Source organism: Scomber scombrus, chromosome 22, assembly GCF_963691925.1.
Source record: "Scomber scombrus chromosome 22, fScoSco1.1, whole genome shotgun sequence".
NCBI classification, from domain to species: domain Eukaryota; kingdom Metazoa; phylum Chordata; class Actinopteri; order Scombriformes; family Scombridae; genus Scomber; species Scomber scombrus.
In genome coordinates this window covers 12286778-12313384 of record NC_084991.1, presented here as the reverse complement: position 1 = coordinate 12313384, position 26607 = coordinate 12286778, and the positions used below count along the sequence as shown (strand labels likewise).

The window sequence follows — 26607 nt, the reverse complement described above, 5'->3', positions numbered from 1 at the left end:
CTCCTTTCCTCTTTTCTTCTCCATCTATTCCACCCTCTTCTCCCCTTTTCTCTCTCTTCTTCTCTCCCCTCCTCTTCCTCCCCTCTTCTCATTTTCTCATCAAACCTCTCTCCTCTTTAATTCTCTCATCTCCTCTTCCTCATTCCCTTTTTCTTTCTCCTCTCTCTTATTCTCTCTTGTATTACTCTCTTCTTGTTTTCTCTCTTACATCCATTCCACCATTTTCTCTCTTTTTCCTCATCTCATCTCTTCTCGTCTCTTCTCCCCTCTTCCTCTCCTCCTCTTCCTCACCTCCTCTTATCTTCTCATCCAACCTCTCTCCTCTTTAATTCTCTCACCTCCTTCTTGTCTCCTCTTCTCTCCTTTTGTTTTACTCTCTTCTCCTTTTCTCTTCTCCTCTCCTCTCCTCTCCCCTCCTCTCCTCCTCTTCCCCCCACTGCAGGGCTGCTCGTCTCCCATCGTGGTGAAGTTCGCCGACACGCAGAAGGACAAGGAGCAGCGGCGTCTGCAGCAGCAGCTGGCGCAGCAGATGCAGCAGCTCAACAGTGCGACCACCTGGGGGAGCCTGACGGGCCTGGGCGGCCTCACTCCGCAGTATCTGGCTGTAAGGAGAGCCGCCGCGTCGCCCACCTGCACCATCACCTCCTCCTCCACCCCTTACTACAGCCCCATGGCCACCGCCACCGCAGTCAGTGCCCCCACCAAAAATCATCCACCCTGAAAAAAAACAATCCCCACAGGCCTCTTGTTTCTTCCTCCACCCTTTATTTATTTATTTATTTGTTTGTTTTTTGTTGTTCTTTAATTCCTCCTTTAACCCTGCCATCACTCCTCTCCTCCATCCTCCTCGTCGTTGGATTTGTGGCATTGTGAGAAATCGAGGTCTCTGAATTGGGGTCCGAGGTTGCCAGAAGATATGAGTTTATGTTATATCTCCCCCAAAGAAAAGCTAAAACATTACACATTACCTGCATATTATTTCGTTTTTTTAAGCAGCACAGTAAGGAAAATATATGTTAATGAAGGTGTTTGCAAAGACTCATAATGTTACGTATCAGCAAAACTTTCACTGAAGTCTTTTATTTTGTCTACAATAGATATTTTATTCATCCTGAAGGAAATTAAGGCATCCAGTAGCTTATATGACACAGACACACATATATACAGATGCACAGATACACAATATAACATATAATACAAGAATGTAAACAGCAATAAAGAAATACCAAATCCTTAATACCTTTTTAAACCAATACTAGAATTAAGAGATTCATGAGAAGTTGAAAATTAGGACAACACAGTCAATGTGTAGCAACTAAACCATCATTAATGTCTTTATGGTTATTTAAACTTCAGGTGGAAGTTACACCAAAAAAAAGGATGTTTTCACTTTCTTTTTCTTACAATCAGTCCCTAATCTTTAACCAAAGTATTTTAATAGTAGTAGTATTTACAGTCCTGCATTTTATACATCACCCACTGATATATGACTTTTTTGCAGTGCATGAATGTTGCATTTGTGGAGAAATATTTGCCACTGCACATAAAAAAAGACTTATTCTATTATTATATTAATTACTTTTCCTTCAAGGCAAAACTATTATAAACATGATTTGTTATTTTTAGGAGACATAGTTGCTTTAATCTCAATGGACTTCTGTATTATTCTGCATATTTGGAGACTATAATAATAATAATAATAATAATAATAATAATGAGTGAATATTTCTTGTAGATTCACTAATTGTGTCCCAGGTCTTTCTGTTGTATTAAACAAACTGGTTTGCGACAGTATGGAGCCCCAATTTAGAAAACCCCCTGCAGCATCTGAGCATCTTTTTAGTTTTAAACCAGGTTCAGAAATCTCATTTTCTCTCATTCTCTCTCTCCCCTCATCTCTCCTGGACGTTCCCCCTGTTCCTCGTCACTCTCAGGCCTCCTCACCTCTTAAAGTTTTGGCGTTAACCTTTTTGCTCATTGCTCTTCACTTTCTTTAAATTAACAACCCAAACCCCTCCCCCTCATCCCTCCCTCCCTCATCCTTCCCTCCCTTCCTCCTTCCCTCCCCTTAAAATACACATCTTTCTCAATGTGTTTGATCTTAAGTGTTATTTGAAACCTGTCTTTGCAAAGAGGGAGAACAGAGCTCAGACAAACATCCCTCCTTTTACTGGATATTGATTTATTTTTGGAGGGGAGTAAAAACTGGAGATAAAAAGTGTTTTGTGAATTGTGAATTGGGCTCCCATATTTGTCTGCTCTTTCAATCCTCTTTTTCACTGTTTTGAAAAGATTAAGCTCTATTCTAGGGGAGATCACACACACACACACACATACACACACAATAGAAACAAGATGTTAATTTGCTGTTAATTCAAGTCTTTGAAGGATGAATTTCTTCTTTTTTTTGACAGCATCAGTATTCCACTTTTGTTTTTGGAATCTAATTAGTCAGCTAGATTAGAGCTTTCATGCTCAACTTGTCTGCGAGAATCATGGCGGAATACAAACAGCGCTCGCTTTTAGAGCAGAGAGATCAAACTACATTAACAGCTCATTTACTCATCGAGCACTGATGCAAAGACCCACATTGCTAAATCACTCATTGCACAGTTTAGCTTTTTCTCTGCGTAGCGTTTTATAGACATGTTTTAAGCCTTTTTTTACGTTATCCACCCCAACTCACACTGTTCCTCTTGTTCTTTTGTCTCTCCTCTCTGTCTCTTTCTGGCTCTTTCTTTCCTTTCTTGCCATCAGTTGCTTCAGCAGGCAACCTCCTCCAGTAACCTAGGAGCCTTCAGCGGGATCCAGCAGATGGCCGGTGAGTCAAAAAATCAATCGATAAAACCTCCTCTGAATCCTGCGATCTACCGTGGCAATGGACTCTTTGTTGCGCCTCTGTTTTTTTTTTGTTTTTTTTTATTTTATTCACAGACTTCTGAAAGAGGACCAAAGAGCATAACAGATGAACTCGCATGGTGGAGTAAAAGAGAGATCTTTGCCCTGAAGATTTATTAACTGTTGCTAAGATTTGTCTTGATCTTTTAATGAGGCCAGACAAGAGTTGTGCCCTGGGCGTGTAACAGTAGCACCGAGGCTTTGTCAGGGATGGATGAATCACAGAAAGGAGGAAAGAAAAAGAAAAAGGGGGGAGGGGGTGGTGGAGAAAATGGTTAAAAATCGGCTCCTTTTTAGCGGGTATCTTGCACTGCAGGCTGGCGCCATCTACTGCTCTCCCACTGTGGAGGGTCTGTCATCTGTCATCCTTATTTCCCCCTTTTTTTCGAGAGTATCTGCAAAGTTAAAGGAAATTCAAAGCCAAATTTAATGCTACAAGAATTTGAATTTAAAGCCAATTTAAAGAGAAAGCAAAGAAAGCTGATAAAAATTTAAAAAAAACAACTTCTGCTCCTGAATGAATGTACACGATGAAAGTTTCAAAATCTTAAGGGTGTTGAATAAGAAAAAAGGACACAAAATAAGGAATAAAGTGGTTTGGGACAGTCCAATTCTCTTAAGTGGAGCTGATGCAATAAAAAATGCATATTGTATTAACCCAGTTCTGTATTAATCTCAGCCTTGAGCGTACCGAGAAGCCTCTTATTAAATGTTCAACAAGATAAAGAAACATCTCTGTGTTTAAGAAATATCATTTTTGAAGGCTTTAAATTCAAAGTTAAGACTTCCAGAGACATGTGGATACTCTCTCATCATCATCATCATCATCATCATCATCATCATCTGACTTCCTTTCTTTCTTTCTTTCCATTAAAACTCTCTCTCTTCTTCCTCGCCACCTTCTCCTCTCTTTTCTATTTATTTTAAGCTCCTTTTTTTGATACTCTCACACGTCCCACCTTTCTTTCAATCACACGATTACTTCATCTCACCTTTACGCCTCCCTTCTTCTTCAACTTCTTCTTCTTCTTATTGTTCTATCCCTCAGCAGCTTTCTCAGTGAGGTGTCAGCCCTCAATTGAGCGCTGTTTAGTCAGTTGACACAAGGGGAAAATAAAAGAATAAAAGAAACTGCCAGAGAAATTAAAAAAGGGGGGATTTGGAGAGTGATGGAGAGTTTTTAGCTTCTTCTTCTTCTTGTAACTCACCAGCTCTCTCTTGTCGTTTTCCTCCCGCTTTGCAATTTCCTTTGTTGTTGCTGATTTCAATTTTTTTGCCCATTCTGCTGTTGAGTGAGAACACACACACACACACATATATTCACACTGAAAAATAGGCACAGGGATTTGGAAGCAAGGTTGAGTAACGGTGTCTGAATCTGGAGATCTGTTGGTCTTCCATCTGTGAGAGAGGGAGAAAGAGAAAGATAGAGAGAGATAGAGAGAAAGCGCGAAAAAGGAAGAGTGAGTGAGCATTAGTGATTGGCAGGAGATGTGAGACAGCTGAATGACATCTGGTCCCAGTCTTTAACACAGGGAGCTGCAGAGCTGAGAGGCTTCAATTACACCAATGAGCATTCAATTAAACGCAGCTAACGCCAGCCCGGCTCTGACTGCATGGAGTGCAAATACACACACACACACACACACACACACACACATGCATCCTTGCACACATATGTACTCGCGGTCGTTCCCGCTCATGCTCGCGTACCATCTGCACAGCCCGGATACTCCGACTCTGATGTGGGAAGTAGATTATGTTTGTCTCATAGTGTCTTTCTTTTCTTTTTGCCTTCTTTTCTCTCCGTATACGGCTTCATCCCTACTTTATTCCCCTTCTAACTCAGTTTATTTTTATCTGCCCGCCTGCTCCCTTTCTCCTTATAACTGTCTTGAAAATGTATGTTCAATGAGGGAGATAGCCTCTGACAAATGCAAGTAAGAATTGGTGTAGAGCTGCTGTAAGAAAAGAGGGGAGGGGGAGAAAAGAGGTTGTGTGGGGAGAGAGATGAGAGAGAGAGATGCTGTAGAGTCATCTTTGTCATCAGAAAAAAGGCAAAGAAGAAAAACAAGATCATAGGAAAAGAGGAAAGAAAAGGAGGAATATATAAAAAGGAAAGGAAAGGAAATGGAAAAAGAGGAGAAAATAGATAAATTGGAAGGGAAGAAAGGCAGAAAGCCAGAAAAGGAAGAAGAAAGGTATTGAAATGAAAGGAAAGTAGTAAAAAGAGAATGATACATGAGAAAGAAATGTATGAAAAATGGTTAAAAGAGAGAAGAAGGAGAGAAAATAATAATATAAGGTAGATGGGAAATGGAAAATGGAAAGGGAGGAATGAAGAAGAAGAGGAAGAAAGGTGGGAAAGTAAATGGAAAGGAGAGACAAAGCAGGAGAGAAATTGGAGATTGGAGGGAAGAAGACAAAGAAAAGGAAAGGAAACAGTAAAAGAGAAGGAAAGAAAGCAAGAAAATGTGTAGAAAAGGAAAGGAGAAGAGTCAGAAAAGGAACAAACAGGACAAAAGAAGAGAGCAGGAAACAGAAAATGGGAATGAAAGGAAAGGAAAGGAAAGTGACTAAAGGTAGGAAGAAATTGGAGTAGTGAAAGCAGGAAGGAAGATGGAGAGGAAAAGAAAGGAAAAGGCAAAATGAAATTCAAAAGGAAAAGTAGCAGAGAACAAGACAAAAAGAAATAGAAGAGTAAGAAGTGCAGATAAATAAAGAGCTAAATGTAAAAAAAAAAAGAAGAAAAAAAGGAAAGTGACACTGAAGAGGTATTATCCCTAAAAAACAGGGTTAAGGGCCAAAATAATCTCCTTTATATTCTAATAAAGAGCTTTGAGAATGAGTCTGTATGAACAGCGTTGGGAAGGTTACTTTGGAAATGTAATAGATTACATATTACTAGTTACTTTATTTAAAATGTAATGTAACTATTTCAATAACTTCATCATAGTAATGTAACTTATTACATTTGATAACTTTCTGTTAAGCACCAAAATCTAAGTTCAGCTGTTTTTCATGGATACTGACATGATTTATAAGGGAGATCATTTCTTATAAAGCAACATTTATCTCTCATTTGAAAATGTATTCATTAGTTCATGTAGATTTTGGAATATAAAATAAAGATATTTGATGAATAAAGTGGGTTTAATTGTTACTGTGACTCCATTTAAGTCCATGTGTGCTCCAAATAAACCCGCGTCATGATTCATTTACATAATATTAAAAAAACATTGATTTTAAAGGATTAAACACAGCAATATATGTATTCAGTAACATGTTAAATATTAAAAAATGAGGAAAAAACCCTCCTGAGTAAAATCTTAAAGGTCTGACTTCAGATGTAACCTCCTTTATAATCATCAACATTTTCATAAGTAACATTAATTACATTTTTTCTCAGTGACTTTAACGGATTATAGTTACTTTGATCTAGTAGTTACTTCCCAACACTGCTCATGAACAGGCATCACTTAAACCGCCTCTCGTCTTGTTCGTGTGGAGCCTCGTTTAAAAAAAAAACAACATAAAAACACACAAACCTTGTCTGAACCAGTGTGACATTTGAGCGTGTGAATGACGGCTGTTTTATTCCCACCTTGCGTTGCAAAATAACAGAAATCCATTTTGGGTTTTTTGATGTATTGTAGAAAATTGGAGAGGATTGCTTTATAAAAAAAAACTACCAAAAAAAGAGAGAGATAGAGATTGGTTTTGGCTTCGGTACGGTTGTAAGTAAGCATGCTTGTCATGTTTTGTTACGCGCACACACACACACTTACACACACACACATTCACACACACACACACACACACACACACACACACACACACACACACACACACACACACACACACACTTCCTGCTGCAGTAAAATTGTCACAACAACCTAGAAACAGAACATTCAGAAACTGGCATTTGGATTTTTTTGGGGGGGGAGTTTTTTTTAATTTTTGTTTTTTGTTTTAATTAACCAATCAGAACTGTGAATCCCAGGGATGAATCCAGCCTTCTGTTGTCATTGGCTGCTGCTGCTGCTTGTCTGGTTTTAAGGATATCTCTTTATTATCTTCTTCTTTTTTTTTTGGATGTTACAACCTCTAATCATTCTCAGATGGATCTTCTTCTTCTTCATGGTGTCTTGTTTGTATGTATGTATGTGTGTGTGTGTCTATTTTTCTGTGTGTGTGTGTGTGTGTGAGTGTGTGCGTGTGTGTGCGAGTGTAAAAGTGTGTGTGTGTATTCCCATGGTACTGTATATACATCCAGACTGTATATACGACACATACACCTCACATTGACAGTGTCCACACCCTTTAACCTGTGTACCTCTAACAAGCTCATGAGTCAGACGAGGCTTCTTCTGCGGTAAGACCAACTTCTGCTCTGATGACTGATTCTGTTTCATGAGGTTTTTATACTGAGACACACACACACTTACACACACACACCTGCTTCGTAAAAAGGTGTTTTATAGCTTTTGCCTCACCATCATTTAGGTGTTGGCATGCAGTCATTAATAAGGCCTTAAGTAGAGGCCCGTATGCTAACAGCAGTGAGCAGATTAACAATGAAGAGAGTTCAACCTTCAGTTAAACATAAATATTTAGTCTATAGTTAAAAAAATCTCAATCGTATGTCATTGTTAAGTGGAGCCATAGCCGCCCGATATCTATCAGAGATGTATCGGCTCTGATGTTAACATTGAAGATAATGAATCTTTAAGCTTTCAGGCTGTTATCTTCCTTAATTAAAGCTTAAAATATGTTTTGTTGTTGTTGTTGTATTTTGTATTTAGTATTAGAGTTTATTGATAGCAATTTAACACCAAATTATTGCATAGTTTTAACAACAAATGTTTTTTTTAAATGTCTTCTAAGGGAAATTTCTAAATTTGCTCCCATCTTGTATTTTTTTGATAGAAATTAATTGTTAAAACTGGGAAGTTTAAGGGATTAAAGAGCCAAAAAGTTAAATATTTAGTAAATAATAAAGTAAATACATTTTTTACCACATAAACTCTTAAAAGTTCCTTAAAAAGAATAAAGTATGTTGTATCTTGCAGGCTCTAATCATGGTTCAATATTGTAGATATATAGATTTTTTTTGCATTCGGATGTTTGTTAAAACTGAGAACTATGTCACAAAATGTAAGGGATAAAAAGCCCCAAAAGTTTAATATTTTTGCACACAGGCAATATCATCTGATACATTTTTATTATATATTTTGTTTCAAATATCAATATTAATGACAGCCTCATGATTCCATAACCTTAAAGTGTATGTATGCATTTTATGGTACACATTTTAAAATAAATGTAAAATACTTAAGACACAAGGATCTAAATATGGTCCAATATTATAGATTATAGAGCATTCAGATGTTTGTGCATGAGTTAGCTGAGCAAAGATGGAGCTCTGCCCAAAAACAAATAGCATTAATACATTACGAATAGTCCAAAAAACAACAACAACAAACAAGAACAACAAAAAGAAACAGCTGTCTCCTCTGAGCTTTTACTCAAGAGCTGCTTGGACAGAAAAAAGTAAGTTTAACTAAATCACAGAGATTACTTCTGCTTCTAGAGCAGCTCTGCCTCAGAGAAATGCACCAAAGCTAAACAGCTACAACAGCTGCTTTTACTGATTTACACACATTTGGGACTTATTAGCAAAATCAGCTTCTGTGCTGTTTGCTTTCACACACTACAGAGTCTCTCCACAGAAGAGAAGAAGTTATAAGAAACATTTCCAGACACATAAATACAACATTTCCACACACTCTTCCTCATCAATCGGACATCACACAACACACTCGTGGTGAGCACTATCTTCTGGTACTCTGTCCTCCGGTCCGAGCCAGGCAACCCAGCGCCTCAGCCATGCCTCGCCTCGCTCCCCCACCACCCTCTCTGGCTCCTCTCTCCAGGTATGAGTGCTCTGCAGTTGCAGAACCTGGCCACTTTAGCGGCGGCAGCGGCGGCGGCCCAAAACTCAGCCAGCCCCTCCACCGCAAACCCCCTGTCCTCCAACGCCGCCTCCCTGGGAGCGTTGGCCAGTCCAGGTAACGCCGCAGCCACTCAGGTTGGGGTTGGGGGGAGGGGGGAAGTAGGGAGGGAGGAAGGGGTCCGACGCCGGGGTTTTGGGGGGGGGCCCAACGCCTGCCTACGTCCTCCTACGCTCTGCATCGTTACCCATCACCAGTGTTGTCGCCCATGATCCTGGCACACCACCACCACTTCCTCCTCCACTGCCACCGCCACCGCCACCGCCGCCATCACCGAAACCATCATCAGTTGCCGAAAACATGACCACCATCGTCATCATCATTGTTCTCTCTCTGGCACATTCCCATGGTGTGTGTGTGTATCCACTGTATCCCCCCCTTCCCATATTTTACTAGAGTAACCATGCTGTGTTGTCAATGCACCGCCTCCTCCTAACCCCCCCTTGCGCCCCCCCCCCTTGTCTTTTTGAACACCTCACTTCCTCTTCACCATGTGGCCCGATCATCCATGCTGTGATACACGCACTGTATATGTGTGTGGGCGTGTGCATGTACTGTATGTGTGTGTGTGTGTTTGTGCTTTTACGTCAGATTCAAATCTATATGTGTGTTTTTTTGGGGGTTTTTGTGATTTCTTTGTCTGCGCCTCACTTCACCAGCTCCATGTAGGAACAATAAGGAAGGAAGGAAGGATAGTAGATTTGTTGTTTCCAGGTGGACGGGTTTGTTTGCACCTCTCTGTGTGTGTGTGTAAGTGTGTGTGTGTGTGTGTGTTAGTGCTGTGTCACTGTTTGTGGCTGCTGGAGGGGGGTAAGCTGAGGTGAGGTGAGGTGGGGGGTTTAAAACCTTAAAAACTACCAGGTTGTTGTCTGAACTGGACTCAGGTTAAATGCTGCCACCTTCAGACTCTCTCCTTTCTTTTCTCTCTTTTCTCTCTCCTAAACTGATCTCACCCCCCCCCCACTCCTCCACCACCACCTATCCTCCCTACTTCTTCTTCCCCTCTCCTCGTGTTCCTTCTCGTTGCCCTCGTCTTTTTGCTGCTGCCCTCCTTTTGACAAGCTCCCTGTTTCTGCTCCATCATTCTCCCCTTTCATGTCGGCTCGGCCTCGCTCCAGCAGCCGTGGTTTTGCTCTCACTCTCTTTCTCTCTCTCTCTCTCTCTCTTTTTCTCTCTTTCTCTCTCTCTCTTTTGGAGCGCACTCCCAACAGAGCATGAATATGAAAAGCTACCCCTCCTCCTCCTCTTCCCCCCTTCATACTCACCCACCCACCCACCCACCCACAACCCTCCTCTTCTTCTCCCTTCTTCTTCTTCTTCCTCCTCCACGTTAACGCTTGTGCCGCTTCCATTCCACTTCCTGCTTCTTCCACCTCCCTCCTCCCTCCCGTCTCCATACTTTTTCACCTTCTCCTCCTTTATTCCAGCCTCTCTCTCTCTATCCCTCCCTCTCTCTCTCTCTCTCTCCTCTCTCTCTCTCTCTCTCTCTCTCCTCTCTCTCTCTCTCTCTCTCTCTCTCTCTCTCTCTCTCTGAATGTCAGTCCAACCTTGAATAACACACACTCAGGTTGAGCTACTCAGTGCTCAGTCTGGATGAGTGGCGCTATACTGCATGTGTCAATGAAACTGACAACGTCACACCAGTTTTGATAAATATAGTCAGTTCTGCATGGAGACAGGCCAGCATTTTGTCTTTTTTTTTCCTTTTTTTTCGTGTTGTTCTTTTGCACCATGTGCCGACATAATGCTCTCCTTTATCACACCATTTCTTAATATATTCAGCGGCAATCCTGCTTTGTTTGCATCGCTTTGATGAGATCAAGGGTAAATGAATAGATTCAATTTTTGTTATCCTCCTCTCTCTCTCTCTCTCTCTCTCTCTCTCTTTCTCTCTCTCTCTCTCTCTCTCTCTCTCTCTCTCTCTCTCTCTCTCTCTCTCTCTCTCTCTCTCTCTCTCTCTCTCTCTCTCTCTCTCTCACTCCCTCTCTCTAAAAAACCAGAACAAGGATGTAAGCTTTTTGTGTGCACCGTATTTCCCGCCATCTCACCTCCACCCAATCACTGACATAGCGTAGCGAGCATCATCATGTCTGGCACACATTTCACACATATCAACGCGCGCGTGTACGTGTCATTTGAAGGTGTACGTGTGTATGTGAGTTTGTGTCGAATTCACTCGTCGTTGTTGTCGTTGTGTCTGTTTTTGTGTTTTTGTGTCTTTTTTTCTGTGTCTGTGACAAAACACTGTGCTCGAGGAGAAGTAGTTGTGATAATGTGAATAAGGTAGAATTGAGAAAGTTTAATACTTAGAAGCATTTGCAAATGGTTAAAGTCTTTTCTGGTTGTGCTCTTGCCTCTTTGTACATACAGTATGTCTGCTTTTTCTTCTTTTTTTTCCTTTTTTTGAATGGTCTTTGTGTTTTTAATGCCATTAAAGCATCACCTTGAATGCAATATATATATATATAAATACCTCCTGATCTGTACAAATCACTCCTCTTTGATACTATAATGTGCATGGATGGGAGGGGTTTTTAAGCTATATTTAGGGTCAAGGTGCTGCATCATCATAGATTAATTAAAGGTGCTACTTGTAATATTTTTCAACATCAGCATTCCTTCAAATCAACGGAGACACGCTGCTGCTGCTGCTGCTGCTGATCCATGAAAGAATGAAACCCACTGTGGAGATGATGTGTTGCTTAGAGATCACATTTCCCTTGAACCTCCTTTTGCTTCTTGTCAGGAACACGCTTTCAGTTTTTCTCCATTCACACACACACTGGCTCTATAAATAACGATATATTGTGAAGTGCTTTCTCTTTTGGCCTCCCGGCATTCATCTTTACAAGATACTCAAAACGCTTTAACACTAAGCTTTAGACTGGAAGTACAGTGCCTTTTTTTCCCCCCTTCCTGCAAATCTCTTAACAAAAATCTGACAAGACAAATCTTGCAAAAAAAAAAAAATGTTTAGAGTGTGCGTAACCTCTGCCGAAACTAATTAGTCCTCTAATTAGTTATTTTAATCATAGAAAATGCAGGTTTATAATCTGATGGGCACCCAAATGCAGTGAGTCATGGTGAAAATCTGTTCACAGTGTTAATATGTGTTAATTACAGCAAATAAATCAAACATTTTTTTACCGATTTGACTCAATTTAGTCAGGATTTAAATGGTTGAAATTGGAAGAAAATCAGTTTAGGCAGAATTGGGCATTGCCTGAGTTCATGAAATCATCATCAACAAAGTGATTATTTAGAAGATGAATCATAAAGATCCTTTTAAGTGTCTGCAGCAAATCAAATTTCCATTTCTAAATCTGTAGTTTAATATTTAAGATATAACTAACACACGAGCCTGAAAAGAAAGCCTCAGCAGATGTAGTGTAGAGGCGAGCAGCCAGTCTTCCCAGCAGTTGTTTTAATTATTTACACTTATGACAATTTACTGATGTTAAAATTGTACATGTCGCACCTTCTGCACAAAAACTCTATTAAGGCCGAGCTGTTCATTTAATAGGCTGAGTTTTTAATATGTGTTTAATAAGAAAACCTTCACCTCTTCTCATTTGTTAAAAGCTTGTATAACACATGTACTTCTTTGTCTCCTACTATCCCTCCTGTCTCTTTTCACTCTCCTCCTCCTCCTCCTCCTCCTCCTCTTCTATCCTCCTCCTCTGCCTCCTCTCATTCCCCAGCAGCGGGCACCACAGCCAGTTCCAACGCCAGTGCCATGAACTCTCTGACCTCTTTGGGCACCCTGCAGGGCCTGGCAGGCGCGACTGTGGGCCTGAACAACATTAATGCACTAGCAGGTAGCGTCAACAGTGAGTATTCACCCTTCCATCAGCCACACCACCTTCCACCTTCACCTCCACCTCCAGACATGCACACTTTCACCGCCACGAAACCTTTGAGTCGATGCAGAGACACGAAACGTGATCATTTGGGTTTGATCTATATGGGTTTTTGATTTTGGAAAACAAAGAAAACTCAATTAAACTCTGTGCAAACTGACTTCATTAAGCAAGAACATGAAGCATTTGTGCTAAAAATGAAAAAAACACTAACTCAGCAATAATCTGTATATATAGTAATGTTATTTTTAAAGTGTTAGTACATCAAAAACCCATAAATTAGTCCAACTCTAATGTCAAAGGCTTTATTTTATAGTCATTTTCCTTATTACAGACATTTAACCCTCCTGTTGTCCTCGAGTCAAGGAAGGAAGGGGGGAAGAAGGAAGGAAAGGAGGGAGGAAGGAAGGGTGGAAGGGAGGAAGAAGGAAGGAAAGGAGGGAGGAAGGAAGGGAGGAAGAAGGAAGGAAAGGAGGGAGGAAAGAAGGAAGGGAGGAAGAAGGAAGGCAAGGAGGGAGGGAGGGAGGAAGGAAGAAAAGGAGGAAGGAAGGGAGGAAAGGAAAGAAGGAAGGGGGAAGGAAAGGAAGGAAGGAAGGACGGCGGAAAGAAGGAAGGAAGGAAGGTAGGAGGGAGGGATGAAAGAAGGAAGGAGGGAGGGAGGGAGAAAGGAAAAGAGGAAGGGAGGAAGGTAGGGGGAGGAAGGAAAGAGAGAAGGAGGGAGGGAGGAAGGAAAGGAAGGAAGGAACGAGGGAAGGAAAGAAGGAGGGAGGGAGGGAGGGAGGAAGGACAGACGGAAGGAAGGAAGGAAGGAAGGAAGGGAGGAAGGAAGGAACAGTCAAAACAGACAGGGTCAATTTGACCTGAGAGGACGATACAAAGGTTAAATTAATATTTAATAAAAATGGAGAGATAAAAAAAGAGAAAAGAAGCCAAACAACTACAAACCAAACTAAGCCTCCCTTCGTCTCTCTGCGTCTCCGTTTGATATAAATTGTCCTCACACTCTCTCTCTTTCTCTTTCTCTATGACGGCTATTTCATCCACTCATCTGGGCTTGGATTATTATTATTATTATTATTATTATTATTATTATTATTATTATTATTATTATATTTATTATTCATCCATCTATTCATCCATTTCTACCATCTCTCCATCCGCTTCCTGGTTGTGTCCTGGGTTACGCTTGCCGTGCGAGTGCTGGCGTTTCGTCCTGGCAGAGTTGGCGTGTCGCTGTCACATCACTCGACTTTCTCTGTGTGTTGTAATCGTGTCTCATTGTGTCCGTTGTTTGTCGGCAAAAATACAAAAATATATTATTTTCCTGTCAAAAAAATACAAAATTTGACTTAAATGTGACTATAATCATGTCAAAGTATACTTAATAGTATCAAAACGTATCATTTATAGGCCCAAAAAGTGTCATCTAACGTTAATGTCTTTGTGCAAAATAAAATGCAAAGTTTGACAGCTTTCCTTCTCCCAAAATAACTAATTTAATCATTTCCATGTAATGAAACAATACATTTTACACATTTCCTCTCCTTAAAATTGTATTTGAGCATTTTCATGTCTAAAAAAAGGCTGAATTTATCCATTTTTATACCAGAAAATACACAAGCTAAATATTCTCCTGCAAAAAAAATACAAATTTGACTTAAATGTGACTATAATCATGTCAAAAGTACAATTAATGAGAATATTTATGCTCAAAAAGTATCAAAACTTATCATTTATAGGCCCAAAAATGTCATCTAACACATTAACGTCTTTGTGCCAAAATAAATGCAAAGTTTGACAGTTTTTCTTCCCTCAAAATAACAAATTCAATCATTTTAATTTAATACATTTCCTCACCTTAAAAAATATATTTGAGCATTTTCATGTCCAAAACATTTTACATTTATCAATTTTTATGCCAGAAAATCCACAAGCTAGATATTCACCTGCCAAGAAATACAAATTTGGACATCTCAATGTTTTTAAAAAAACAAACCTTTTTCATGTCCATCAAAATTTTAACATTTCACAAAACATCAAAAGCCAATGTGGACAAATCATAGTTATTATTATTACTATTTTAAAAACCACATTCAAAGGGCAGTTGGTTTTTTTGTATCAAATTAATTCATTTTTATTTAAAAGTTCAGTCCACTGTATGTTAGATCAGAGGCAGATACATGTGTTTCTATCCACGTGTGAGTTGTATTGACTCTACACGGCGTGTGCGGTCTACCGGTTACTGCCGAGCGGTGCGGTATGTGTGTGTGTGTGTGTGTGTCCTGGGTGTGCGTCCTGCCTTTGACCTCTCGGGAGACGGAGGCTGGGATCTTAATCAGCGCTGTTATGACAGCCGAGATCCTGTACTACCGGCCTCTTCCACCACATTATTCTCTTCTGACCTTTAACGCTCCTCAGCTGGAGTAGCTGTATCCACTGTGTAAATCATACGTGCGTCTACTGGAGCGGACACACACAGGTGCACACACACACACATGCACACACCTTCTCAAACGGACTGGGTCATTTTGCATCCCATTTTGTCCCTGCTAACCCTTCCGCCCCTGCTGCATCCCTTCACCACCACCAACCCTCATTTAAACACATCTTAGCCCTTAATTGAATTGCAAAGGTCAGCGGTGCAATTATTCCTGAATAAATGAGTGACCTATAATCCAGAGCTCCGCGGTGATAATTTATTTCAGTGTGTCTGACGGTGAGGCGACAGGACGCCGAGCCAATGTCAGACCCCCTCAGACAAGTTGCCCTCCGCCGTGATATTAAGCCATTACAAGCAGCTAATGAGTGTTACTGCTGCGTTCCCTCACTTTCAAGCCCAGACGCCCCCCCACCGCCAAACCACCAAACCACCAAACCACCAACCCTGCCTGTCTTCACCCCCCAAAGTGAGACGTCACATGGTGGAAAAGTAAGAGATAATAAGACCTCTGTGTAGATATTTGATGTAGCTTTTCTGAGTATTTTTAGACATTTAGAGGAGCTAAAAGGACTCTGTGATACATAAAAATGGAAGATCATGAAGATGATTTGATTTCATATTTTAGTTTATTGGTCAGTAAGTGACTAAAATTCACTTGTCTGTGCCATAAAAACTAAGAGAATTTTATTTTAAAAGCATTTTTCACACATGAGAGCAATTCTGAATGCTTTACAGAAGGCTTAAACACAAAAAAAGCATAATTAATGACATGAAATGACTCTAAAAGAAAAGCAAAGTAAAGAGAATTTACACAGAATTAGAGATAACTTTTAGTCCCTTTTAATTTGTTTTGTTTTTTGACTAAATATAGAAAAAAATAAGGGTTCCTCTGAATTACCAACAAGTTCCTTCCGCTAGTTTGTCATTTGTCTGTGAAACAAAAAAGTAAGATTTATTCTTAAAGCATTTTTCACACACGAGGCAATTTTAAGAGCTTTACAGAAAGCTTAACGCTAAAAAAACGCATAATTAATGACAGAAAATGAGTGAAAAAAAAACAAAGAAGAGAATTTGAAAGATAATAATTATAAACTAAGAAAATACACTGCAAAAACTGTCAACAGGACTATTTTAATGACTAAATAGAGAAAAACAGTAGTTAATTTTTGTCTCCTAAAACTCCTAAGTTCCTACCGCTAGTTTGTTGTCAGGTGATTCATTTCGTCCCGTCTCTGTCTCTCTCTCTCTGTGTCTTAGTGTGTTTTTTTTGCGTGTGTGCATGCATTGTGCTGCGTGCTTCGTACCTGGCCTACACCTGTGTGCAGCTCTGGCTGTCATCAGCTACACTCATACTGTACTTAACTGTGTTTATATACTAATACTCTGTGAGTCCTGTTCTGTTAGCTGTTCTGTGCTGTGTTTATGTGTCTGATGTGATGAATAAAACTAAAAGTCTGAACATGTGAACGTGAGCGTGAGAGTGTGTGTGTGTGTGTGTGTGTGTGTGTATGTGTGTGTGACGTCTTGTAACAGTTGTATACGTTTTTGTGTGTGTGTATGTGTTTGTGTGTGTGTTTGTGGTATAAAAAACACAACCTTCAATGGGAGCGCTAACGAGTAAGTGCACTCTTCTTTCTTTATTGTTGGGTTTTATGTAAAGTTGCTCAAATGCTCTCAGGTATGGCGGCTCTAAACGGAGGCCTGGGCGGCGCAGGGCTTACCAACGGGACGGCGGGCACCATGGACGCGCTGACGCAGGCTTACTCAGGGATCCAGCAGTACGCCGCCGCAGCGCTGCCCACCCTCTACAGCCAGTCCCTGCTGCAGCAGCAGGGGGCCGCCGGCAGCCAGAAAGAGGGTCAGTAGCCTGGGGCTGCCTGTTTGTACATCACTGCTGCTCAATAGGAGATAGATAGAGGGTTTAAAGGTTGTTTTTTGTGCTAAACATGTATGCAATATTACCTCAATAGTTTATTTTATGGAGCAGCATATAAAACTCTAATGTTCAAACTGTATAAGAATAGTTTCTAAGTAGTATTTTTTGTGTCCATATGCAGCCAAAAGTTGTATTTTCATCTGCAAAAAGAAACATTTTATTAAAACCAATAAATTCAAATGAGCTGCTTATCAAGTAAAAAATAAATAACTATTGGGCACATAGAGTGCTTTTGTTGAAAATTAGGTATTCTTTTATCCAAATTGTCATCAATTGTTTTTCAAGTATTCCAAAAAACATAAATGCACAATTAAGTCAGCCAAACTTTCAATATCCATCAATATTTTTTATATCTGTTTGTAATTTAAGGTAAAAATATAACAGCAATGAAATATTGCACAATTCAAACTTACTTTCAGTCTTATTTTAGGGAGCTTTGCATTGCTTCAGCAGGATAAATTGTGCACATTTATAACAAAAATATATTTTTATAGCAAATATGAAGACATTTATTTTTTAACCAGACCTCTCTGGGAATATATTGTCAATATTTTTTGTTCTAAGATTGTTGATCATTTGATTTTTTTTTTTCTATATCACAGAAAAATCTGTAAACTTGATAAATGTCTTCCTGCTGCTGCTGCAAAGTGCCACCTTTACAAAGGAGCTCATAATGGAAGTTAAATTTCCCCAAAAGCCTTTCGCCCACGGTGCTGAATACAAACTAGATGATGAAATGTCTCGTAAAACAAATACAGCCACGTACTGTTTGTTGCTGCACTTCTCATATCTGCTATCCCTCCAACAAAACAAAACAAAAAGAAAAAGAGAATGCATTTGTAAAGATTCTTACTCACGGTCCATCCTGTAGTTCGAAACCTCCACACAGACCAAAGACGTGACAATAATCCAGCTTCGTTTAGCAACGGAGAGGGTATTTATTGATTTTGAGGGATGTGACCTATTGCAATTATTAGGATGTGTGATGGAAGGAGGGTGAGCGGGAGACCTGTGACCCCTCTTAAGGGAAAGAAGAATGAATGAAATCAAAAGCCGGAGAACAAGGAACTTCTTTTGTTAGAGGAGGGCCAGAACGTAATTATTAAATGAAAAACCAAAAGCTTTCATCCTTGTTTAATGTTCAATACAATTGCAGAATGTTGTTTAAAAAGCAATAACAAACTCAGGGTCATGCAATATTGTGTGAGGCGGTGTGCTTCAGCTCCGTTCCTATGACGACAGTACAGTATTGCTACTCGCCACAATGCAGCGCTCTCCCCTCTCTCTCTCTCTCTCTCTCTCTCTCTCTCTCTCTCTCTCTCTCTCCTCTGTCCTTCTGCACTTGAAAACCGCTCTGACCTTATACCAACTTATTCGTTTTGTCCCCCCCGCCAGGTCCCGAAGGTGCCAACCTCTTCATCTACCACCTGCCCCAGGAGTTCGGAGACCAGGACATACTGCAGATGTTCATGCCTTTCGGAAACGTGGTCTCTGCCAAAGTCTTCATCGACAAACAGACAAACCTTAGCAAGTGCTTCGGTAAGGCAGCAAACACCTGCACTTATCTGTCTCTTTGTTTTGTGTCACTTGCTGTGAGTTCAGCTGCTGGATTCTTGCAGCCTGTGAATGAAGCTGTCCCAAGCTGAAACTAAGCCTCCTCTTCCTCCTCCTCCTCCAGCCAAAAATAACGATGCATTCAGGCACTCATCAAATGCTTAGTGCAAAAAAAATGTTTACCACTGTAAGGGCTTGTCCTCAAACTGCCTCTAAAGTGTAAATACCCGAAACATGTCCAAGCTGTTACAAGGAAACTGAATTTACTGTAATGTTTACACCCTGTCGGCTTTTTTCATTGATATAAAATTCTGTGACACTTTATATAAAAGGTCTCATACTTTCCTAAGGGTTTTCAGGGGGGGAAAGGCAAATATATGACTGTAAATTATGAAGGAAAATTCCTTAAAAGTAAGAAAAGAAACTTTACATATCCCACTTCAAACTGCCTCTCAAGTGTAAATACCCAAAATATATCCAAGCTGTTAGCAAGAACACTTAATTTACTGTAATATTTACGTCTTGCTGGCTTTTTTCATTGATACAAACTCTTTATATAAAGGCTTTCAGGGGGAAAATGAGCATATATATAACTGTAAATCATAAGGAAAATTCCTTAAAAGTAAGATTAGAATAATAGATATTCTACAAAAGGAAACTGAAGTGAAAAGAAGTATGTAATGTAGTATTTATTGTTTTTTTGCAATTAATTGCTAACCTAATCTAAAGAGTCAGCGTGCAGCAGTTCAGCTTAACATGCAAAAATTTAACAAATGTGTCTACAAGCAAGAATGCAATACAATTAATAAAGTTATTAAAGTAAATTAGCAACATTTACTTATTTTTAAATAGATCTGTTTTTCCACTCATTACAATTTTTGCACTTTTTCTAACTTCTTGTGATTGATACTACATTTCATCACTCTTTAGAGGAAGTTATTAAGACCTAAACAGTAAAATGCGACTTAAAATTAATGTAATATATAATATTTATTGTCACAAATGACCTGAAACCAAGTACCTGATAAATACAGACTTAACGAGATGATGAGGATCACATATTAAAGGCTGCAAAGTTGGTTGTGGGAAACTCATTGAAACAAGCTTTTCACACAATTTATCTAAAAATATGGACTTAAAGCGATCCATTCTGAACTGGTAGAGCAAGTAATTCCTTTCCACCGGTTATTATTAACAAGCTTCTTGATTGACCTGTAAAGTATGGAACAAAACAACATTCAAGTGTTTTGCGTTTGCATCACATTTTGCTCACGCTGACAAACAAAACCCAGAATCTAACACATCTCCGATCCACATGTAGCAAACTAAGGAAACAGAAATAAATCAAGCGTGGATACTCGCTCAAACAGGCAGCTGTGCTACTTGTCAGAAAATGGATTGAGGATGAATGCGAGACGAGCGAGACAAGGAGTTTACTGACAGTTTTTAGAGGTTGCAAGCATCCTGAGAGGAGGCGAAGTGTGTGTGTGTGTGTGTGTGTGTGTGTGTGTGTGTGTGTGTGTGTGTGTGCGGAGACGGCTTTGTGTGAGGCAGAGGAGAAATAAAACACAATATAACCTCACTCTGCTGCTAAACCTTTATTCTGACATTGGCTTTTGTCAAGTTGTTGGTCAGAATTTATTTTTTGGGAGCAGAAAACGCTTTCTTATATCAATTTTACTGCCCTTATTTTGCAGACTCATAATGCCCCCCCCCCCCTCTCCATTTGTTTGACTGTTATGTATATTCCATTAGACTTTGCTTTTATTCTCTCATTGTTTTGTCGATGCAACAGCCCAGTTCCCCCCTGCGGGAGTCGTTAAAGTTTAATCTTTTCTTAATGTGCACCAGGGGTGTATTTCAATGTAGATGTAAATGTTATACACATAAATCAGATCTCAAGACACATAAACGTGGCGAGGATGCCTCGTGAAACATTTTATTGTTACAAGCTTTTTTTTAAGACAGTATAATTGCTGTAAATATACAAGACCATCATGTAGAAGCTTGCTGGTCTGGGTTTTTTTTTTTTTTAAATCAGTCAGATTTTCTGTGAAATCTGCTTCACTACTTTATGGCACAAAATAAAGACAAAACACTTGATTGTTGAACAAAGGAATATATCATTTGACCAGAAACAGTGAGGATTATAGCTTCCTCATAGAAAAAAACAAGATCAGATCTTAGTTGGTGGGACTAAGGTTGGTGACGCTATCAAGCTATGTCATGACTTTGGAAGATTTTAACATATCGTTAGCTATAGTCAACAGTTTAATGATAATACTAACTGTAGACCTACTGTATAGACTAAATGTAAAATAAGTTAACAGAGGTGAGCTAACGTTCAGTATTAGCAGACTGACGATACTCCTTTGCTAATATTCACTAGCTAAATTAGCTAACATAGGTACAACTGCACTCCTAGTAGTAGTAGAAATAGTAGAAGTAGTATTCCCACTAGCTGTGAGTCAGTTACATGTTAAATACATGTTTCGTTAAAGAAAACACTGGAAAAATTGGGGAAAAAACAGCGGATTTTTGGTGGGGACACAACTAATGTTGAATTCATGCTATGTCAGGTACACAAGATATTTACACCCATCTTCTGCACCATAATTGCACTAAATATGTGGAAATAAAGCCAAATTTAGCTTTTTTTACAAGTTGAATTAGCTACCTACAACCTGTATGCTGTAATTCCTTTTTCCAATAACCTTGGATGTATAACAGGAATTGGAAAGTGTATGGTTTTCGCTTGTTGCAGAGGCCAGAAATGTTTCCTAGCTTCAGGGTTTGCTGCTAGATCCGCCTGCAAATTCCCGCTCGGACCACAAACTTTACATTGTGATGACTGATGATCTCTTCTCTTGGTTCTTGGAAGAGTTTTAGGAATATAACCCCTCCATGGATTAATATAAAGTGTAATAATTCACAGTTTTTACAGGTGTCTCTTTATAATGGTGACCTATTGGGCTACAGGAGAATTTTTTACTGCAATACCGCAAGTGGCCACTAGGAAAAACCTTGCCTGAGCAGTGACGCTTTATCTAGCTTTCCTAATACAAACATGGTAACAATACAATAGCTAATGTAGGAAACAGCTTTTTGGGCCACAGGGGATTTTTTTTCTGCTGCAATACCGCAAATGACCACTAGGAAAAATTGGTAGTATGGCTGAGCTGCAATACCCCAACAATAGCTAGCTCTAGTTTACCTTCACTCATGCAATTCAAAACGTGTACCAACCAATCTCTATTGATTTGACAAATAAATGATTAAATGGCAAGTGGAAAGAGTACCAGTATGTCGTCTTGTCTCTTCTCAATCAATCTCCTCCTTTATTTTTTCCACCAACGATCTCTCTCTCCCTTTTCCTCGGCAGGCTTCGTCAGCTACGACAATCCAGTGTCGGCACAGGCAGCCATCCAGGCCATGAACGGCTTCCAGATCGGCATGAAGCGGCTGAAGGTGCAGCTGAAGCGCTCCAAGAACGACAGCAAACCATACTGATCTTAGCACTAGGGTCAATCTGCTCCCCATGTTAGCACTGCTAGGGTAAGTCCCCCCACGAAAAGAATGAAAATGAACAAAACAAAAAAAACCAACAAAAAAAAACCAAAAAAAAAACAACAGCAAACCGAGCCACGACCTCTCTACACAGGGACGGGGGGGGGGGGGGGGTGGTGGGAGGGAGGGGGAGACGACCTACAACCACCCTGAGGGAGACACACACGCCTTGTTTTTATTTTTCTTTCTTGTTTTTCTTGCTTTTTTGAAGATTTTTATGTTAGCTTTCAAGTATTATTTATTACAATTTGTTTTTTTTGTTTTGTTTTGTTTTTTTTTTACACACATGAACGCTTCCATTACCGCCATTATTTTGTGCAATTTCTTTTTTCTTTTCTTTTTTTTATAATGGAAGAAAGTAGCTATCTTGGGGTAGCTTTTTTTTTTTATTATTACGAAAACAAAAACAAAAGTTTGTTTAAAACTTATTTAATTTTTTCTGTCTGAGTGATTATTTATACATTTTTAAGGACTAGTAACAGTCAGAACCGAGGTAAAGACAAAGGAGCCATGATGATTTTTACTTTTTATTTTTCCTCTCTCTCTCTCTCGTTGTGAACCTTAAGGCCTGGCGAAGAGTTCAACATTTTTTAATTTTTTTTTTTTTTTTTTTTTTGACGCGCACGCCGATATGCACATTTGACCTTTGACCTCCGCGGTGTTGGTTGCAGGCCGCCGCTGCTTCTCCGAAAACCCCTCTATGCCTGCTGGCAACCCGGGAGCAAAGGCTGCAAAAAAACAAAAACATTAGTGGCCTCTTTACAGTTATAGTCAGCCTGCCGTACAGTTACAGTTACACTCCACCACCACAGGAAGAAGAAAAAACTTACACACACACACACACACACACACACACACACACACACACACACACACACACACACTCTCCAGCTACGTCTTATTATTTATGTGAAAATAAAAAACAGTTTTTTTTATTTCTCAGATGATGGAAAAAAAGATAATAATTAGTAAACTACTTTTTCTGGGTCAGATCACATTGGTCTTTGTTGAGGAAGGGAGATTACAGCATGTAGAAAAAAAACATTTTCAAACCAACATCCAGAATTTGACAAAGTCTATAATAATAATACTACTACTAATAATAAAAAAGAGTTTATGGGTTTAAGGGGGTAACTGAAAATACTTGATGTTTGTTGAAAGATTTTAAAAAAAATAATTCAAAGTACAGAAAGCCACAGGCCTGTAAATTTTATTTGTAAAAAAAGCAGTTCTATTTTTATACATTTTTACTGCCTCAGATGAAAAAAAAAAAAGGATTTTATTTATTGCCTATCGTTAAGTTATTGGACTCCTATAAAGTATACAGCATCATTAAAAGTAGACCCTTGTGGAGAAGTCTCGTGGAATTGGGTTCTCCGGTGTTTTTCATGTTTTTTCAGTGCAGAAAACCACAATCACAACACACTCCGCTGCCATTCGAACCGCAACCCCTCCCTTTTGCCCTTCCTGCTCCCCCCATCCATCCATCCCTCCATCCCTGTTGTCATTTATCCAATCATCTGCAGAGACACACACACACACACACACATATACACTTATCTGTGCTGTTCATCCATTCATTCATTCATTCCTTCATCCATCCATCCATCCATGCATCTGTCTCTCTTTTACCACTCTCTCTCCCTCTCTCCATCCGTAGTGGGACTCTACTTCTTCACGTTGTCAAATATCTCCCTTTTTTTTCCTCGCGTTTTTTTCTAATTTTTTTAAACTTTTAATTCAAGTTTAATTTACTTGTTTTGAGTGTTTTCCGTTTTTGTTTTGTTCGTAGCGCCCCCCCACCCCCACCTACTCCCACCCCTGCCCTGCCCCCCTCCAATTTGCCTCCAAACCCTTCCAAAGAAAATTTGTATAACTTTTTTTAATTACTTTTTTTCTTTTTTTAAAGTGTTGATGTGAAAACGCCCATTTCCCCCCCCCCCCCCCCCCCCCCAAAAAAAAAAAAAAAGAATATTTTCTCCCAAATGACAAAATCCATCCGGGATCTGATGGATAAAGCTTTGGGTGCTCTCTGTTTTTTGTGTATATGTGTGTGAATGTGTGAGTGCGTGTATATGTGTGTGTGTGTGTGTGTGTGTGTGTGTGTGTGTGTGTGTGTCTGTGTGTGTGTGTGTTGTTGCCTGTTTAGTATAGACCTACAACATTAATATCATTTTATATTACACACACACACACACACACACACACACACACACACACACACACACACACACATAAAAAAAGGACAAAATTCAAAGCTAAAACTTTTGCCAATGAAATCAGTGAGTGGTGTTGCTGTTCTGACGGTTTGCATTGTTGTTGTTTGTTTGTTGTTGTTGTTTGTTGTTGTTGTTTCTCTTGATTTGACAGAAGAAGAAGAAAAAAAACAAAAAAAACAAAATGCTGTTAGTGGTGTGTGGTGCTCTGGCTCTCTGTGTGTAACTCTCTCCTCTCCCCTGTTTTTTCTTTCCTCCCTTTTAGAACAACCCATCTCCATGCCTGTTATAGCTCATCGTTTGCCTAGCATGTCTCCGTGGCGTCCAAAAAAAAAAAAAAAAACTTTAAACAAAAAAAAACAACAACACAAACACCCCAAAAAAAATCCCCCACCAAAAAAAAAAAAAAAGAAAAAAAAGTGTCATCGTCCTCCTCCCCCCGTCATTGTTTTTCTGATGTCTTTTCCGAGCTCACCTGATCATAACCTGGTTCTCCTCCTCCTCCTCCTACTCCTACTCCTCCGCCGCCGCCTATTGACCTTTTGAACTTTGAAACTTTTAGCTTTTTTGGACTTTTGATTTTTATGATTTTGTTTTTTCTTTTTTTTTGTGTTTTTGTTTTTGTTTGTTTTTTGCATGTGACCTCATTTGAATCTGTTTTGCGGAGGGTTTCAGGGAGGGTGAGAGGCGCAAAGGGAGGGATAGGTAAGAAAATGAATCAATGTGAAAAAGATGTAAAGCTGCATTTAATATGAAAAACAAAAAGAGACTGAGATTTTTATCAAAAAAACTTTTTTTTTGGAGAAAAAAAACAACAACCTGTGTCAAAGTGATTTCCATTCAGTCAGTACGTTATATATATATTTTTTGTTTCTTCTTCTTTATGTCAGTTTTTTTTTAAATCTCTCTCTCTCTCTCTCTCTCTCTCTCTCTCTTCCTTTTCTTCTTCATTTAAAGTAAACTTGAAAGTTCACTACAGGAATTGGCGCGTTTTCTTGCTTCTGGCGCCGATGAAAAACAGAAATCGCGGGCCAGAAGCAGTCCGCGCCAGTTTCTCTGAGAAATAAGACTACTTCCAAACAGTTTTGAATAAAAACTGTCTGATCAATATTAGACTCTCTCTCAGAGCTCTCTAATGGTTTTTACATTTTTCAGGCAGTGTAAAGTTTTTTGATAAGGCCATTTTAAGTGGCTCTGTTTCTCATTCAAAGTCTATATATAGAACCACTTTTTTCTAGAGTAGTTTAAAGGTAAAAAATAAAAAAAGACATTTGCCCTGTTTGGGGGGGAGAAATGCTACCTACTTGTGTCACCTTTTGCTGAACTGACTCACAGATAGACAATCCGTGGTTTAAATGCACATGATGAAATGACCTATATTTTCTACTGTTTAAATGTATAGAGGAAAAAAAAAATACTAAGATACCTGTAACCTGCGTTAACGTCGGTGCTTCTCGTGAGTTTAGTTGTGGTTTCATCACAAGTCTAACGGTCTTAAATGTCTCATGTTTTTCAAGAGAAGACTAAAAAATCAGTTTACTTGAACAATAGACAAAGCCTTTCATATTACTATAATAGTTACTTTGCTTTTTTTCTCTTTTTTTTCCTCTTCTTTTTTAAGGAGTCCCTATTTGCTAAATTTCTTGTTGGTTAATTAGCTATATAAAATTCCTAAAAATATATATAAATATAAATATATCTATATATATATAATGTCAGCTTGTGAAGCATCAATGTCATTATTATTTTATTTCTCTCGTGGGAAACAATATTTAGATGTGTTTTGTTGTTCAGCAAAATGTCTTATAAAGAAAAAAAGACAAGATCAGTGGAGTTTAGTGCCAAATTCTGAAAGGTACTTCCTGCCTAGCGCGTCAGTGTATTTCTTGTGAAATTATTTGATAACATGGGTATTTTATTAAGTGTTTTGTATGGATCCCTCATATTTAAAAATATAGATTTAAAAAAGAGTTTGTTAACTTGCTATTCTGTGGTCTTGTTGCCTGAAAATGTCATGTTTGCTTTTTTCTTTGTAAAGATGTAAAAAAAGAAGAAAAAAAAGTGCCCATGTGTCATATATATATCTATATACACGCACACACACACACACACATACACACAC

General features: G+C 39.2%; 1 protein-coding gene across 1 annotated transcript in view; it reads left to right on the top strand.

Annotated features, from left to right (window-relative positions):
* Window positions 1-24848, top strand: part of celf2 (cugbp, Elav-like family member 2) — a 230866-nt gene extending 206018 nt beyond the window's left edge. Inside the window, exons 8-15 of the mRNA XM_062443372.1 lie at window positions 443-604; window positions 2758-2821; window positions 8835-8969; window positions 12614-12742; window positions 16891-17070; window positions 18544-18687; window positions 22085-22257; window positions 24751-24848. Coding sequence (XP_062299356.1) covers window positions 443-604; window positions 2758-2821; window positions 8835-8969; window positions 12614-12742; window positions 16891-17070; window positions 18544-18687; window positions 22085-22212 — 942 coding nt within the window. The 3' untranslated portion in view covers window positions 22213-22257; window positions 24751-24848. The remainder of the gene's footprint in view (window positions 1-442; window positions 605-2757; window positions 2822-8834; window positions 8970-12613; window positions 12743-16890; window positions 17071-18543; window positions 18688-22084; window positions 22258-24750) is intronic.
* Window positions 24849-26607: the final 1759 nt, after the last annotated feature.